Here is a 15,317-nt window from a genome sequence, read left to right on the forward strand (position 1 = left end):
TAGCAGGAGGTAAAAGGAAGGAACAAGCTAGATTTCCAGGCCATTGCTATACCCTGTGCAAGCTAGACACCAACATTACGTTAGTAATGAGTGTTCACGTGTAGTATTTACATATGCACATTTTCCCAAACTAATGACACTATATTTTGGAATGGGGATTTTAGGGATGTAATGACAGAGGGGATGGGTCTAGAGATAAAATATTCCTATGTTATCTAAAGGCATTTACTGGGTTTTCCTTCACCTACCCAATCCAAATAACTCATTTAAAATCCAATAAACACAGTGTTTTCTTATTGTACCAATTCTGTTTATTGTGAAAGAAGTCATTTCACTTAGTCAAAACTGCTGGTGGTGTTGGATCCAAATGATAAATGTAACATGTCTGGTCGGTGTGTCAGGAAAGGATCATGGTTTGTTTGAAAGTTTGTGGGTGCCACAGGCATGGAATCTTCACATTTTCTAGAACGCCAGGAAGAGTCCTTTAAGTGCCAGACTTGGGTCCAAGTTCTGAAAATAGGTTTCTATATAAACTTTTTAGGAACACATCTGCTGTGAAAAAGATGTTTGTAGCACGGGGACTTCAAACACAGCCCGGAGAATGTTTACTAAGGGCTGGATGTTCTTGCACACAAGGAAAGGATGGCCAGAGCCACGAATAGGCAGAGCCACTGTGCAGTGCACTTGGGCTGGGATTTAATAACTGGAGCCAAAAAAAAGGAAAAAAAGAAAAAAAAAATAACCAAAAAACCGAACCACTTGCATTTGTTGTTAAGATGAAGTCAGAAGGAGTCTGATGAGAGACATGTTCGGAAGCTGTGATCTGGTCTGAGGTCAAGTGGCTCAGCTCAGCGTGAGCACATTAAGAAGGGATCCAGACAAGGCAGTGTGTCAGTTCAGACCACGGTCTCTTGGTGTTGCTGCTTTCTTGTTTGTTGACCGTAGTTACACTGTAAGCATAGACTCTGGCCAGAAATGCAGAAGGAGAGCGACGAGAGCCAGGCCTGCAGCCACCTTCAGTGCACAGTCATACTGGGACATCTGCAGCACCATTCTGGAATAAGCCGAGCCATGTGGAGTTGCAGGACAGGTGTCTGAAGTTCCATTCAGATGATTCCCAAGCCTATTTCTGAATTCCTATAAAAGACAGAAATAGATTAGAAAAACAATTTTCAGGAAAAAAAAAAAAAGTCCTGCAGCTACATCAGCCATAGGTCCTTTCAATACAGAAACATCTGGATGCCCGCAGGGTCTAGTTAACCCCATGGTTGGTATGGGCAAGTCTCTTTCTTTTTTCAATGATTAGAACACAGTCATGGTTTTTGTTGTGTTTTGTTTTTAGACTCCATGGAAGACATTTTGTTCATCAAACACACCCTTGAGACAGATATTACAAGGTGCTCTGTTGTGGGAGAAAGGCTGAGCCCACCTCCAGGTAGGCCTAACAGGGTTTGAGTGACCAAAGGGCCCCAGTCCAGAGTTCCCTCCGTTCGCCTCGGTGTGCCAGACAGGAAAGCCTGGAGAACGCGGCTGGAGGAGAGGAGAGGTGAGTGAGCACCATTGTCTGCTCTCTGGGAGGCACCCACTGAGCAACGCCAGTCTGCCTGAGCTCATGGGGAGCAGGCTACTCGCACAGCAGCTTTATAAAGCACCTACTGTCTCCATTAGATGAGATGGTTCACATTATACAACTCCTGTCAAAACAATGCCCCCATACGGCATGACCATCCCTGCTAGAGCCAACAGGATGTGGAGATGGGACGATCAGAGGCGATGAAGGAGAGGCTCAGCAGAGGCAGCGTGGCACAGTTGTCCTTGAGGCCATCGGGTTCTCTTGTGCCTCTCTGGGCACTCTGACAGTCCTGAACACCTCTGCCTCCTGTGTGGAAGCAGCTGCTATCCTGCTGCTGACTGGTCTGAATAAGGGCTCAGGCCCTACACTGTTGCTGTGAAGGTAGAGCCATCTTCAATGGTGGTCTTTATTTTGTATTATTTTAATTAATACCTTAAGAGTCCCATTACAGGAGTAGAAAGAGTGCAGTGACTACCCTGGGCTGAAAGCTGCCTACATCAGGCCTGGGTGAAATGGCAGTGTCCCCGCTCCTGCTCCCCTGGCCTGCTCTATGTTCAAACTCACTAACCTCAGTCAAACGGCAGAGAGACCACACCACACTACAGTGCTCCATGAGAACCAACACCCGTGTAACAAACCAAGCCCCAGACATACCATTAGGAGCGAGCTGCTGACTGAGAAGATGCCTCGGCCAACACTCCCAGTCACCTAATCTACAGATGAGCAAATTTAAATGTAGAAACACAAGGTAGCATGGCTTCTCCAAACAAGGACTTGATGCCAAGGAAACCGAAATGGAAGAAAGGCATGCCAGACAAAGACCATGGACTAAGAAGTGCCCCAGGGCCTTGTATAAGATGAGTAGAAAGGTCAGCGAGGACAGAAATGAAACTCGCAGGGAGACAGTGCAATGGAGAGCCTGGTGACCTAGTCTGACCTCCAGAAGCCACATGGGAGGAGGAGAGAAAGGCACTTCTAAGTTCTCTGTCCTCCATACATGTGGAGTGGCACACCCACGAATGCACACTCACAGGAAGGAATATAGGAGTGGGACACGTCAAGTTGACCCCGCATGCAGGTGATGTGGTTCCATTCAAAAGAAAACCCAGAAGATGCCATCAAGAAACTGTTAAAACTGACATACTCAGTAAAGGGACAGAACCTGTTAAAACTGACATACTCAGTAAAGGAGCAGAATCCGAATGAGTTTGATGATAATGAAATCCACAACACAATCCCATTCACAAATACCTACCAAATATGCAGGGGTAAATGTAACTAAGAATGTGAAAAAGCTCTGAAATGAAAATGACCAAATTATTAATAAGAGATAAAGAGACATATATGCAAACAACCTCCCAGGTTTTTAGGCTGGAAAAATTAATGTTGCTAAATGACCACACTATCAAAAAGAATATTGAGACAGCAAAACCACAGTCAGAACTCACAACCTTCTTCATAAGACTGCATAAAATAACCCTATAGTTTCTGTGGAACACAAAAGACTCTAAATAGCCAAATCTATATTGAGCAAATAAGAACAAATTTGGAAGCATAATTCCCTGATTTCAGAACATACTGCAGAGTCGCAGTCATCAAAATAGCACAGTACTGGCAGACACATCGACTAAATCTCCAAAAATGTCCATTGGAGAGAAGATAGCATCTTTAATAAATGGTTCTGGGAAAATGGACGCCCACATGGGAAACACTGAAACTTAAACCACAATCTCTCATCTAGTACAGAAAAACGAACCAAACCAAACCAAAACACCAAGCAGGCAAATAATAAAACCCATGCAAAATAAATCTAAGACCTGAAACTAAAAGTACTTGAGGTAACCAGTGGTGACAATTAGATGTACCTGCAGCAGCCCGAAGAATGATTATCTGCGTAAGGCCTCTGATCACAGGAAACAAAGCCCAAACTGGCAAACAGCTTGGCCTCCAGTTAAGAGTGTTTTACACAGTGAAGAAAACAAACAATGCAGTGAAGCTGCATCGTACAGAATGAGAAGAAGCCTGGGCTAGCTGCTCACTGCACATGGGGCTCGTGTTAGAGCATGTAAGGAAACCCACATACTTAAAAACAGTTAAGGAGTGGACTTAAGATCCCAATGGACTGTTCTCAAGGAATACAAATGGCAAATCCATGAAAACATTTCTAGTATCATTAACCACAAAGGCAAGTCAAAAGCTACAATGAAACATCAGCTGGCCTTAGTTAGAATGGATGTAACAATAGCAACTGAAATGCACTGAAGGCCATAACCAAGTCGGCCAGATGAAGATGCTGATAAGGGTGCGTAGAGGAGGGGATTCCTTTAACACCACTGTTAGAAATGTGAATTGGTGTTCCTGCTATAGTGAACGGGGTGGAGGGACCTCAGAACCAAATCCAGAGCTACCGCCTGTCCAGGCCCACTTCTGGGTGGATGTCTGACATCAATGAAGTTGGAAGCAGGAATCATGATCAGAAAACAATGGAGCTTTTGTTTTGGATGCAGATGTAAGGTGTGTATATGAGCATATACATTCACATGCATTTGGGCACATGTATCTATATATGTAGGGGCTAGGGATTTGATGCTCAATTGTTCTCTTTATTTACTGAGACATGGCCTCTCCCTGACTCCAGAGCTCATAGACTGAGCTAGTCTGGTTACCCAGCATGCCCCAAGGGTCCAAGCTACCCCGCCTACCCACCGTTTTACGGTGGGTTCTGGGCATCTGAGCTCCAGTCCTCATGCTTGTATGGCAAGTGCTTTATCCATTTAGCATCTCCCAGCCAACAGAGTATTTTAATAATACAGAGTGAAATATAGGTGAAATGATTATAAGTGACAAAAAGTGATAAAAGTTGACACAATAGAACAGTGAATATAATGTACTTTAGAGAAAAATATAGCCATGCCATAATACTAGAAAAATATAGTACCAGTAAGGCCCAGACTTTCCACAAAGTCTTTTAGCTACTGAAAGTCATTTATTCCTAAAATTTGAGATATCTCTTTAAAATGTCCAATTCAAGAAAATTTAATGCTTATTAAAACAATTCTGATATTTATGCTTTTTAATTACTTGAATTCTCAGAAACATCTTTCCCAAAACAATATGAAACAAGGCAGGAGCTGATATTTGTTCAATCAAAAAAAAAAATTCACTTGGTTTTTCCAGACGAAGGACTACACTGACGGTTCCCACCATGCACCCTGCTAACTTCGATGAGAGCGCCTCTCCATCCTCAGAAATCTCACTGCTAAGCCTGCCTAGTTGCTAGATTTTCATGGTATCTTGACACAGGGTCTTTCCATGTGGTCCAGGATGGCCCAGAAGTCAGAAAACAAGATTCTCCCTCAGCCTTTCAGTGCTGGGATTATAGGTGAGATTTATCTGCTTCACTTTTTTAAAGTATAGCTTATCAAACCCCAACACAGCAACAAATCTCCTAAAAACAGAAGTGAAAACACACACACACACACACACACACACACACACACACACACACACAAACATAAATATATATGTGTATGTGTATATGCCCCAAATCAACCAAACAACGTTAAGCTTTTAAGTTCAGAAGCCCGAGGATGAAGCCAAGATTTCAAGCAGTTACAGGGGAAGGTGGCTGAAGTGGCAGCTCTGATTGCTTCCTTCCCTAGCATGGATGCATGTTTTGGTGGGGACAGAAAGAGGGGTCTTTAACCTAAGCATGTTCTTGGAAGCATGGCTCTAAGAGCTGTGAGTGCCAATTCTGGTCTCCACTCCCAGCTCCCCGTGAGGTTCTCGGACACGGTCTTCTCTCACAACAGGCATTTATTTCCCTGCCTATAATGTGGTAGTGCTTAGAGCATCTGTGCATCCCTGGGTCCTTGTGAACACTGAGATCAATGGATCCGTACTACTCTGAGGTTCTAATGGACTATGTAAATGACCTCAAAGGATTTTGTCAAATTATGAAGTCACCGTTTTATTTGCTTTCCAGATATGAGTAATCCACGCATGGTATTTTAGTTTATTACAAATAGCAGCAGGAGGCATGCAGTATGACGAATGACTGCAGGTCCAAGTTTAACTGGCAATGGGATCTAAGCATAATTCCCATTGCTATGATGCAAGAAGACTAACCTCTGCTGTAAAATGGTGTTACAGTTAGAAGACAGTCCAGGGATTCAGCCTGGGCTCTGGGGACACAAAAAAGGTTGCTGTTACTCTTATGTACAGCCATGTGGCATGGGAAAGTGAAGACCAGGGTGATACTTAGCAGCAGTTCCAGGATAATGACATCTGAGGTTAGTAATGTTCTCACAGACATTAACCCCTGAGAAGGAGCAAGACTTGTGGAGTGAGTTTTGGGAAAAGCTCTTAACTAAGGCCATCCCACCCCTTGTCTCTTCTTGATATTATTTTCTCAGTTTTGAGCTGAAGATAGGACTTGCCTTAGGAACACCCTGTCAGCTATCACCTCTGCACATCCTATGCTCTGTGTGTAAGTCTGCTTACTCCCCCTGTCCTATGGTCAATCCTGGGCAGACCTCCTTAACTTCCCGATAGATGCTCAGGGTCCATGCCTGCCTCTCCTGCCATGACAGACTCTTATTTGCCTTTAAAACCATGACCCAAGACCACTTCCCTCTTTAAGTTAGTTATGTCAGATATTTTATTACAGCCATGAGTGAAGTAATTTATACATGTTGTAGATTAGTTTTCTAATGACTTCAACAAACTATGGTAACTCTAGAATATCAAACAATACAAAACTATTGTTAGAATTCTGGAGGTCAGGTGTTCTAGGATTTTGCTGTAGGTAGAGATGAACTCATCTCTTGCAGAGGCTCTGGGAAAGAACTTTATCCTTGCCTTGCATCTCCTGGCCTGTGCCCTGGAAGCACAGAGATGGTGACTTACACCACAAGGATTATCCTGGGACAATCCAGAGTAATCTCATCTCAAGATCCTTCCTTAGTCATGCTTGCAAAGTCCTTCTTTCTCGGATAGGCATCATATGTGCAATTTTCAGGGACTAAGATGTGGGCCTACTGTGCTCACCACTACACGCATGCATGCTCAGCTTTTTGTATGTATGCTCAGTTCTGGCAGAGTTCTCAGCACAGGAGAATGCACGCCAACAGCACTGCAGAGGTCACACATGGCAGAGCAGCTCAAGGGAGCTATAGACTGGCTGACCATGAAGCCCCCTAAGGGGGGAAAGCAGGGGTCCTCCAGGGCCCAGTCTTGGCTAAGCCATGAAGCCCACTAGGGGAAGAAACCAGGAGGCCCTCAGGGCCCAGCCTCTGCTAAGCCTTTTCCTTCCAGCTAGCACAGGCCTGACTCTGCTCACTGTGAGGCCGCTGGGACTACATGCGTTGTTCTGAGTTGTTCTACTCATGCAACTTGCAGTCACCAGAGACAAGATCCCCGGGGAAAGGCTCCTAGGAGGCAGTCAGCTGCTGCTTGCAGAGTGGATACTGCATTCGACTTGGTTCTCTATTATCTGTATTTACTGTGCCAGCTGTCACAGTATCCTCTCCTTGGAAGCTGTGGGGTTTGGTCTCCAAAGGAAGGAGGTCAGATCATTTGGTGACTTCCCTTGAAGTCCTGCCTGGTACTCTTAGGGAGTAGGCTATAGAAGCAGAAGAAAACAGTAGTAGCAGTGTTTTTGGAAGCTTGCCATGTGTATATTAGGCCTTTCATATGTTACACTTTGCTTTTTGTTCTTAAAATTACCCAATGAAGGAGTAGGTAGAACTTAACTCTTCAGTATGATGAATAGGAAAGAGAGGCTGGGCTTCAGCTCTACAATGCATAACATACTTTAGAGATGTTGATATGGTCAGTTGTAAATAAGAGAGTGATGTCAGGTACCTCACAACTATCAAACTGACTGACGTGAACCCAGGTTTCCAGAAAATAGGCTTTAGGTACCCTCCCTGATGCTGTACCCTCTGAGGTACTAGTTTTAGCTCCTGTTTCTCTATAGAAGGCCATCCTAGGAAAGCCAGCCTAGGTCACACATAAGCCACTTTGAACTGCATGTCATACAGTGCTGAGCCACATTGAGACGGTATCTGTACAAGGAGTATAGCTGGATTTTTTTTCAGAGCACACACACATACACATGTGCATGCATACATATACAACTGACATGCTCATATTAGAACATGCTGCAAAATGCATTTTAATGAGGAACAGTTGGTCTGGTTCTGCTCAAATGAAAGACAGCCCTGTAAGAGAGTCACCACCTGCCTTCCCAGCTTGTGCAGCAGCTTCTAAATGAGTTCTTCTGTCCCTGACACCTGCAGGTGTTGCCAGGGCCCTGCAATTACATTCCAGTGCCAGCTCTTTCTCTCAGATTGGCAGACAATGTCATTCCCCATGATTCAGTGATTCACACCATTAAGAGATAATAGGACATATAGTGACCAAGGGTACGAAACTATCTCAATTATTCTCCTAGACATATCCTAACCTGGGAACATGCTACTATCATAGGAGTCGTTGATTCTCCTAACCTGGGAACATGCTACTGTCATAGTGGTCCTTGATTATCTGCAAGCCAAGGGTGCTTCTAGTTCTTGATGCCTATGTTTAAGATGTTACATACAGAGCCCGTCAGCTTAGTAGGCACCGTGGAATACACATGGCCAACAGACTGCAGTTAATTAATTGGGTCTTTTCATTTGAAAACCTGACACACAGTCACAGGATGAGAATACACTATCAGCTTCTCTGTAACGCTTTCAGGCATGAGTGATTCAACATCAGATAATCCTGCCCCCCACCCCAAATGCTTAATTGCTATCAGGTCATTAAAATTGAAAAAAATTTAAACATGAACATGACACAAAACTCTCACTCTAATCTTAGGATCCTAATTTTTTTAAATCTTATTATGGCGATAGCGAGGGCTTATGTTTACTTTACTAATAAGATTGAGCATAAATTATTAAGCTATTGCCTATATGATCAAAGAAATTTCGGATTATATTCTGAATAATTTTGCCTTGACATCCACCAAAGGAACACATGTGATGTGACACTGCATGGCCTCGGTGACCCCTCTGTTTCAGGATGCCTACCCCTTGGATGTGGACTGTGCCCAGCTCTGTCACCTCATTGTAACTCCTGGGGAGTCTGCATTTCATCTGACTCAAGAGACATGAAAAAAAACCTTCCAAGCTCTGAACTTCTTATGAAAGACTGAAGACATTTCTCATGTGTAAATTCGTTTCCTGCCTCACACTTAACAGCTTGAAGTGCAAACTAACAAGGATGGAGGATATGATGCTTGATAGCCCTTGTCTCAGGATAAGTAAGACTTTCTATCATCCTTGTCTCCTAAGGGCCTGATGTGGGCTCACAGAAAGCCTGCTGAGCTCCAGTGCACGCCCAGTGCAAGGCAGCATCCAGGAAAGAATCTCAAGCACTGAGTTTTTGCTTTGAATATAAAAATATTTTTGTGTCAAAAAGTGATCTCTACCATAACTGTATCTTAATTTTTCAAATACAAGCCTCAAGACCCACCTCTTGTGGTAAATGCCATTATTGCAAATTGCTCATTCATCTTTGACACACAGGCAGGTCTTGGCATAAAGATGGAACAAAGGGCCGCACTGATCTAAAGTCTATAGTCAGTGCCTAAGATAGTAGAAATCTGAGGTCATTTACTCTAAATTGGAGTAGTATTAATGCAAGTTAAAGCAGCTCCACAGGCGGGGTTGGAGAGGGGGAATTTGAATCTGATCATCTAATAAGAAATACAATTTCTGTGCCACTTTTTACCCCCAGCACATCCTGTAAGCTGGACAAATTGTAGGTCGAAGGTTTTGTGGCTGGGTTGATGTCTCAGTCTCCACTGGAAGTCTTGCCTGGTTACAGAAGAGGGCCTATTCAGATTCCTTATCCCCCACTGCTGGGAGTCTCAGCTACAGTCACCATCACAGACTCCTGGGAGTGTCCATTGAACCCGGCTTCTAGCTGATTCTCAACATGGTCCCCAATTCCAGATGCCTCTCCCAGTACTCTCTTCCTCCATCCTCTTCCTCTCTGCACCTGATCCCTTTGGCTCCTGTCCCTACTGCCCCCCCCCAGTCTGCCCTCAATATTTACTCTAGTTTCCCTTCATAGGGAGACTCATATGCCCCCCTCTCTGAGCCCTCCTTGTTACTTAGCCTCTCTGGGTCTGTGGATTACAGCACGATTATCCCTTATGGCTATCGTAAAGCTGGTACAGAGATTGTGGGAGTGGCCATCTTGAGATCCATGCCTCTGGAGGAAGCCCACTGTCTGGAGGGCTAGGAACCAGAGGCAGGATAGCCCAGACACGTAGGACAGAACCAAACACGGCTGACAAAAAAAACTAAAACAAACAAGCCAACGACATGATTCCTAATGACATTCTACTATATTCATAGCTAGAAGACTAGTACAATCATTATCAGAGAGCCTGCATGGGTCCACACTAGGTCCACTGCTTACGTTATGGTTGTGTAGCCTGGTCTTCTTGTGGTACTCCTAACAGTGGGAGCAGAAGCTCCCCTGACTCTTCTGCCTGCTCTTTGGACCCTTTTCCTCCTACGAGGTGGCCTCATCCAGCTTCAGTATGAAGGGAGGTGCCTAGTCTTACTGCAACTTGATAATGCTATGTTTGGTTGCTGTCCCTGGGAGGCCTGCCCTTTTCTGAAGGGAAAGCAGAAGTGGACAGGGGATGGAGGCAGGGGAAACTGTGTTTGGGATGTAATATATGAGATAAAAATAATGATAAAAAGAAATACAATAATTGTATTTCTTGTGGAAAAAATACTTATATCTCTATAAAATGTGAACACATACACTTCTAAGGAGCAGGTACAAGTGTGGGCATCCATCAGGTAGTACTACCCTCTCCTTGGCACTAAGCCCTGGGTATCCACTGGAAAAATAAGATCTTGCTCAGGAGGGCCAGGATACATTACTGATGAAATCCTTTCATTATTCTCTCCAATCATACCAGAGCCATCTTCACTCCAGAGCCATGTACACAGAGTGCTGAGGATGCTGGGTAATACAATTGGAATATTCCAACGCATCTTCAGGTAATCAATCAAACTGAAATAATTACTATTGAGAGTTTCTTTCTAATGAAGTTACCATGTCCTGTTTCAATTTTTAAATGAAAAAGCACTCATGGGTGATGGTAATGTCATTGTCCTTTGACCTCCTCAGAGGTTCTAGTCATCGTTTTCATATACTAGCTAGAATCATCTCTAGCATCATTTAGCTCCATGAACTGCAGGTATTTTTGTTGTCTCAAAGAGATTCATCAAGAATAAAGTACAGTATAAAACTGTAACCTATGGGCCTTGACGAGGATAGATATTCAGCTTGGAAAGTGCTAGAAACTAGTTAAGATCAGTTCAATGTTATAAACGTACTGAAATTACAAAATGATCAACCAGAAATTCCTATCTCTGCCTATGTTTCTCCTTGTTCCCAAAATTCCATTATACACTCTCCCAACAGTCCTTCCCTAGACATGTTCTCTTTCTACTTTGAATATATAGTTTTTATAAAGTAAAAAACAAACAAAAATTTGGTCCTACCAAGAGTCACTTAAAATAACTAGGATATGTTTAATAGGGATGTTTTTAACCACTTCCGTAAGTACTAAAGGGCAGAAGCAGACATGAAGATGGCCCTGTGTGATTCTGGCTTTTTACAATTCATGCCCCTGGGTCCTACTTTCTTCTTGGCTAAACTTACTAACCCACTTTTAATCAGCTCTATATGACAAAAAGGATGTGCGTCACATGGGAGATAGTTCTTATGCTCTCTGCTTCTCTCAGCGTAGCTCCCACAGTAAAACAGCACTGTCTCGTGGGGAGTGGGGGCAGGGTTAGGGACACACTCACCCAGGCAATCCATTAGAAGAGCCTGCAGCCTTGGCTGCCCCGACTGGTATGAGCAGCCCTATTGGGAGGAATGTCACTCAACTGTACTAGGTTCTGACTCATAGAAACCTCGAGATAATAATGATTATGACATAAAGCTGCTAAGTTATGAGGTAATTTGTTATACTTCCATAGAAAAAGAATATAAAAGACGTCCGGCAGAAGTCTAGAAAACACAAACATGGGAAAAGATGTGCAATGTCTCAATTAAAAATCTTAGGTGATGGAGAAGTGGCTCAAATGTTAAGAGCACTAGCTGCTTCTCCAGAGAACCTAGGCTCAATCCACAGCATCCACATAGTGGTTCACAACCACCCAGGGGATCTGACTCCCTCATGTGGCCTCTACAGGAACGGATGCATGGACACACATGAAGGCAAAACACTAATACAAAGTAAAGTACATTTTAAAGTGATTCTAAGCAAATCAAGCATGGGTGAGATAGTAGAGGGGCCGGGACACAGTAACACAGGGGCTTTACATTCCAATGGGCACATTAGGAAGTACCGTGGTGATGGCCAGTGAAGAGGAAGTGACCATGAGACAGTGCCACTCCTGTGCACTCTGCACCCCACAGGAAGGGATGCAGGACGTGCCAACCTCCCCTCCCCGGTGACTCAGGTGAAGTGAGTTACAAGCTCCAGCAGGGTGTGGGCTAGAGATTAGGGTGGTCAAAGGCAGAAATGGCCCCAGGAGTTGGTACCCAAGGCAAGCAGAGTCAGACTTTTGAGAACACCAACTCTCCATTCCCCTTAACACACTTCTTTCCCTTCCTTGGCCCCAGTGACTAAACCCCATCTTCTCCCACACTTCCTTTTGCTGCCTGTATCTCCTAAATTGTTCCCTAACTCCCAGTTTTTAAAAAGTGGAGCTCATATGCCACAAAGGGGTCTAAATGCTTGCTGTGTCTTTCTGAAAATCTAGAGGAAAATCATTTCCCTACCCCTTCCCGATTCTGGGCTTAGGCTTGTGGCCAGGATCCAGCCTGCAGGTCAGGTTCCCCATCACCGCACCCCTGAGTCTCCTTGCCACTCACTTTTTAAAGCCCTTGTGATTATATTAGGCCCATTCAAGAAACTCACTTGAAAGCCAGATGATTGGCTAATTTGATTCCTGCCATGAAACCTACCATAGTCACAAATGTGAAGTTTAGGATGGTGTCTTAGTTAGGTTTTCTACTGATGTGACAAAACACTATGGCCAAAGAGCAGGTTTGTTTGGCTTACACTTCCATATCGATGCTCATCACTGAAGAAAGTCAGGACAGGGACTCCAACGAGGCAGGAGCTGATGCAGAGACCACGGCAGGCTGCTGTCCTCTGGGCTTGCTTCCCATGGCTTGCTCAGCCTGCTTTCTTAGAACCCAGGACCAGCAGCCCAGGGATGGCCTCACCCACAATGAGCTGGGCCCTCCCCCCATCAATTACTAATTTAAAACTGCCTTATGGTGAATTTTATGAAAGCACTTTTTCTCAATTGAGGCTCCCTCCTTTCAGATGACTCTAGCTTATGTCAAGGTGGCATAAGACCAGCCAGCACAGTGGAGACATCCTGTCCACCACAGGACGCAACAATCAGAAGACAGTTACAAAGTGGCTGGTCAATATTGAAAACAGAGAAGTAAACAGTTTTTGGGTTTACTCACAACTTCTCACATTTTATGTGGACACTCTTAGAATAGTGCTTCTCACCCTGTGGGTTATAACCCCTTGTTGAGTTGAAGGACCCTTTATAAGAGTTGCCTAGGACTACAGAAAACACAGATATTTACATTATGATTCACAACAATAACAGAATTACAGTTATAAAGGAGCAACAAGAATAGTTTCATGGTTGGGGGTCACTACAAGCTGAGCAACTGTATTAAAGGGTCGCAGCATCGGGAAGGCTGAGAACCAGTGCTCTAGATGAAGGACGATCCCTACATTCACTCCCAATACTAATGGCAACAAATGATCACAACCTATCTAACTGGCTTAAAACAATATGCACTTAACATTTCCTAATTAAAAACAAAACAAAACAGTAAGAAGGCTCCTTCTATTAGTGTTCTGATTGCTTTTGAGGTCCAGCTCTTCTCGTTGTATTGATACCTGGAAACAATGCATTACAGAGCCCGACTAAGTATGGCATCTAAGACTGGAGCAGAATGTGTTTTCTTAAGGGACTACAGGAAGAGGGTGTGGAGAAGAGCAGATCACAGATGCCTAGGTTCAGAGCTTTGGTAGACTGAATATGTGATGGTTCTTACGCTTCACTTTCTGTACATCTGCCTTCTGGCTTCACGTCGCAGTGTCTGTTGACCATATGATTTACTTGGCCAATCCAAATGGGATGTTATCAAATATGTAGGCAGAAGCCTAAGGTCACTGTGTATTCCTGTTTACTGTTCTTGCTCCTCAGCCTTTACTATGTGAATATGCTCCCACGGTTTTCTGTAGGGTTAAGACCTGGTGAACAAAGTTGATTCATCCAAGTAGTCTTAGCTGAGCACATCTGAGCCACTAAAACCTCCAGCATGTCACCAGAGTCCTGCTAAGGTCTGAAAACCTGCACTGCCCTATCAATACCAATACAAGTGTGAGTCCTGCAGAAATCAGCTGAGCCATCCTGAGGTTTTGAGGCTGTTTAGGAGAGGGCATTTATGGTAGCAATGGAGAGCTGTTGATAGTTGATGTCCACATATTTGGTCCATATTTGTTTTGAATAAGGGCTATGCATGTATCTCTTGAACACCTCATTTAACAGCAGGCATTCTGTGGCAGGTATCTAGTTATCAAGAAGACAAATGCAAATGAAGCCAAGTCCTAGAACTCATGAGCTTACATTTTAGGGATGGAAACTGACATAAGGTATTTGACACGTGCGGTAGGGAACTATGTTATGGAGGAAAATAGTAACCGACATTGTGATAGGTGGTGGGTGGTCACTGATAAGACAGTGTCTCAGCAGACACTGAGTGATACAAGATGACAGACACCTCTAATGAGAAACACAGTACAAGCAGAGGGGCCGGCAGGTGCACATGCCCTCCTCCCAAAGGGGCACTTGGGATGATTTTACGTCAAAGAACAGCAGGCAGGCCGCTGTGGCTGGACCAGTGTTCCTAAGTGGAGAAAAGTCAAGGTCTCAGACTTGTGGGATGCTGTTGGCTTTCACACTGAAATCCTGAGGTTGTTTTTTTCTATTTTAATTTTTTTATTGTAAAATATATGTAAAACAAACTGACAACTGCAGCCATTTTAAATGCAGGGTCCCATGACACCCATTCTGTATCCTGGGTTCTCTTCGTTGTGCAGTTGTTACTGTTTCTAATGGCTCATCATCCCACAGAAAGCTCTGTCAGTGTCATGGCTGTCTTCCTCATGGAGGGCTGAATGACCCTCTCCTTGCCTGTCCCGCATACCGCATACAATGTTTGTTACACTTTGCTCTGTCGTATCTCACCTCAAACTCAGAGTACACCTGTGCTGTCATGTACATGAGACATTACTTTTCATGGACGAATGAAACTCTATGACCCACACACCACACAGTGTTTGCCCATACATTTGTGTATTGGGAGGTTGCTGGCCTGCTTCTTGTTTTAGTGAATAATCCCAGGACAAATAATGGAATCAGAGTCTGCTTTTGGTTGTTTTGCGTATAGGAAAAAAGAATGGAATTTTGTGGTCCTGTGGACCTCTGATGGCTCTGAGGAGGAGGACACAACCTGCCTTAGCCTCGATAGAGACAGGGAGATGGACAGACTATTGCAATACTGTAGGGTAACTGTGGAGCACCGCAGTACTGTAGGGTAACTGTGGAGCACCGCA

The 15,317-nt window shown here is 44.1% G+C and overlaps 1 protein-coding gene across 1 annotated transcript in view; it reads right to left on the minus strand.

The window, feature by feature from the left end:
* Window positions 1-307: 307 nt before the first annotated feature.
* Cdkal1 (CDK5 regulatory subunit associated protein 1 like 1) overlaps window positions 308-15,317 on the minus strand; it is a 505,752-nt gene continuing 490,742 nt past the window's right edge. The window contains exon 17 of the mRNA XM_021216130.2: window positions 308-1,137. Within this exon, the coding sequence (XP_021071789.1) occupies window positions 946-1,137 (192 nt within the window). The 3' untranslated portion in view covers window positions 308-945. The remainder of the gene's footprint in view (window positions 1,138-15,317) is intronic.

Source organism: Mus pahari, chromosome 16, assembly GCF_900095145.1.
Source record: "Mus pahari chromosome 16, PAHARI_EIJ_v1.1, whole genome shotgun sequence".
Classification (NCBI taxonomy): domain Eukaryota; kingdom Metazoa; phylum Chordata; class Mammalia; order Rodentia; family Muridae; genus Mus; species Mus pahari.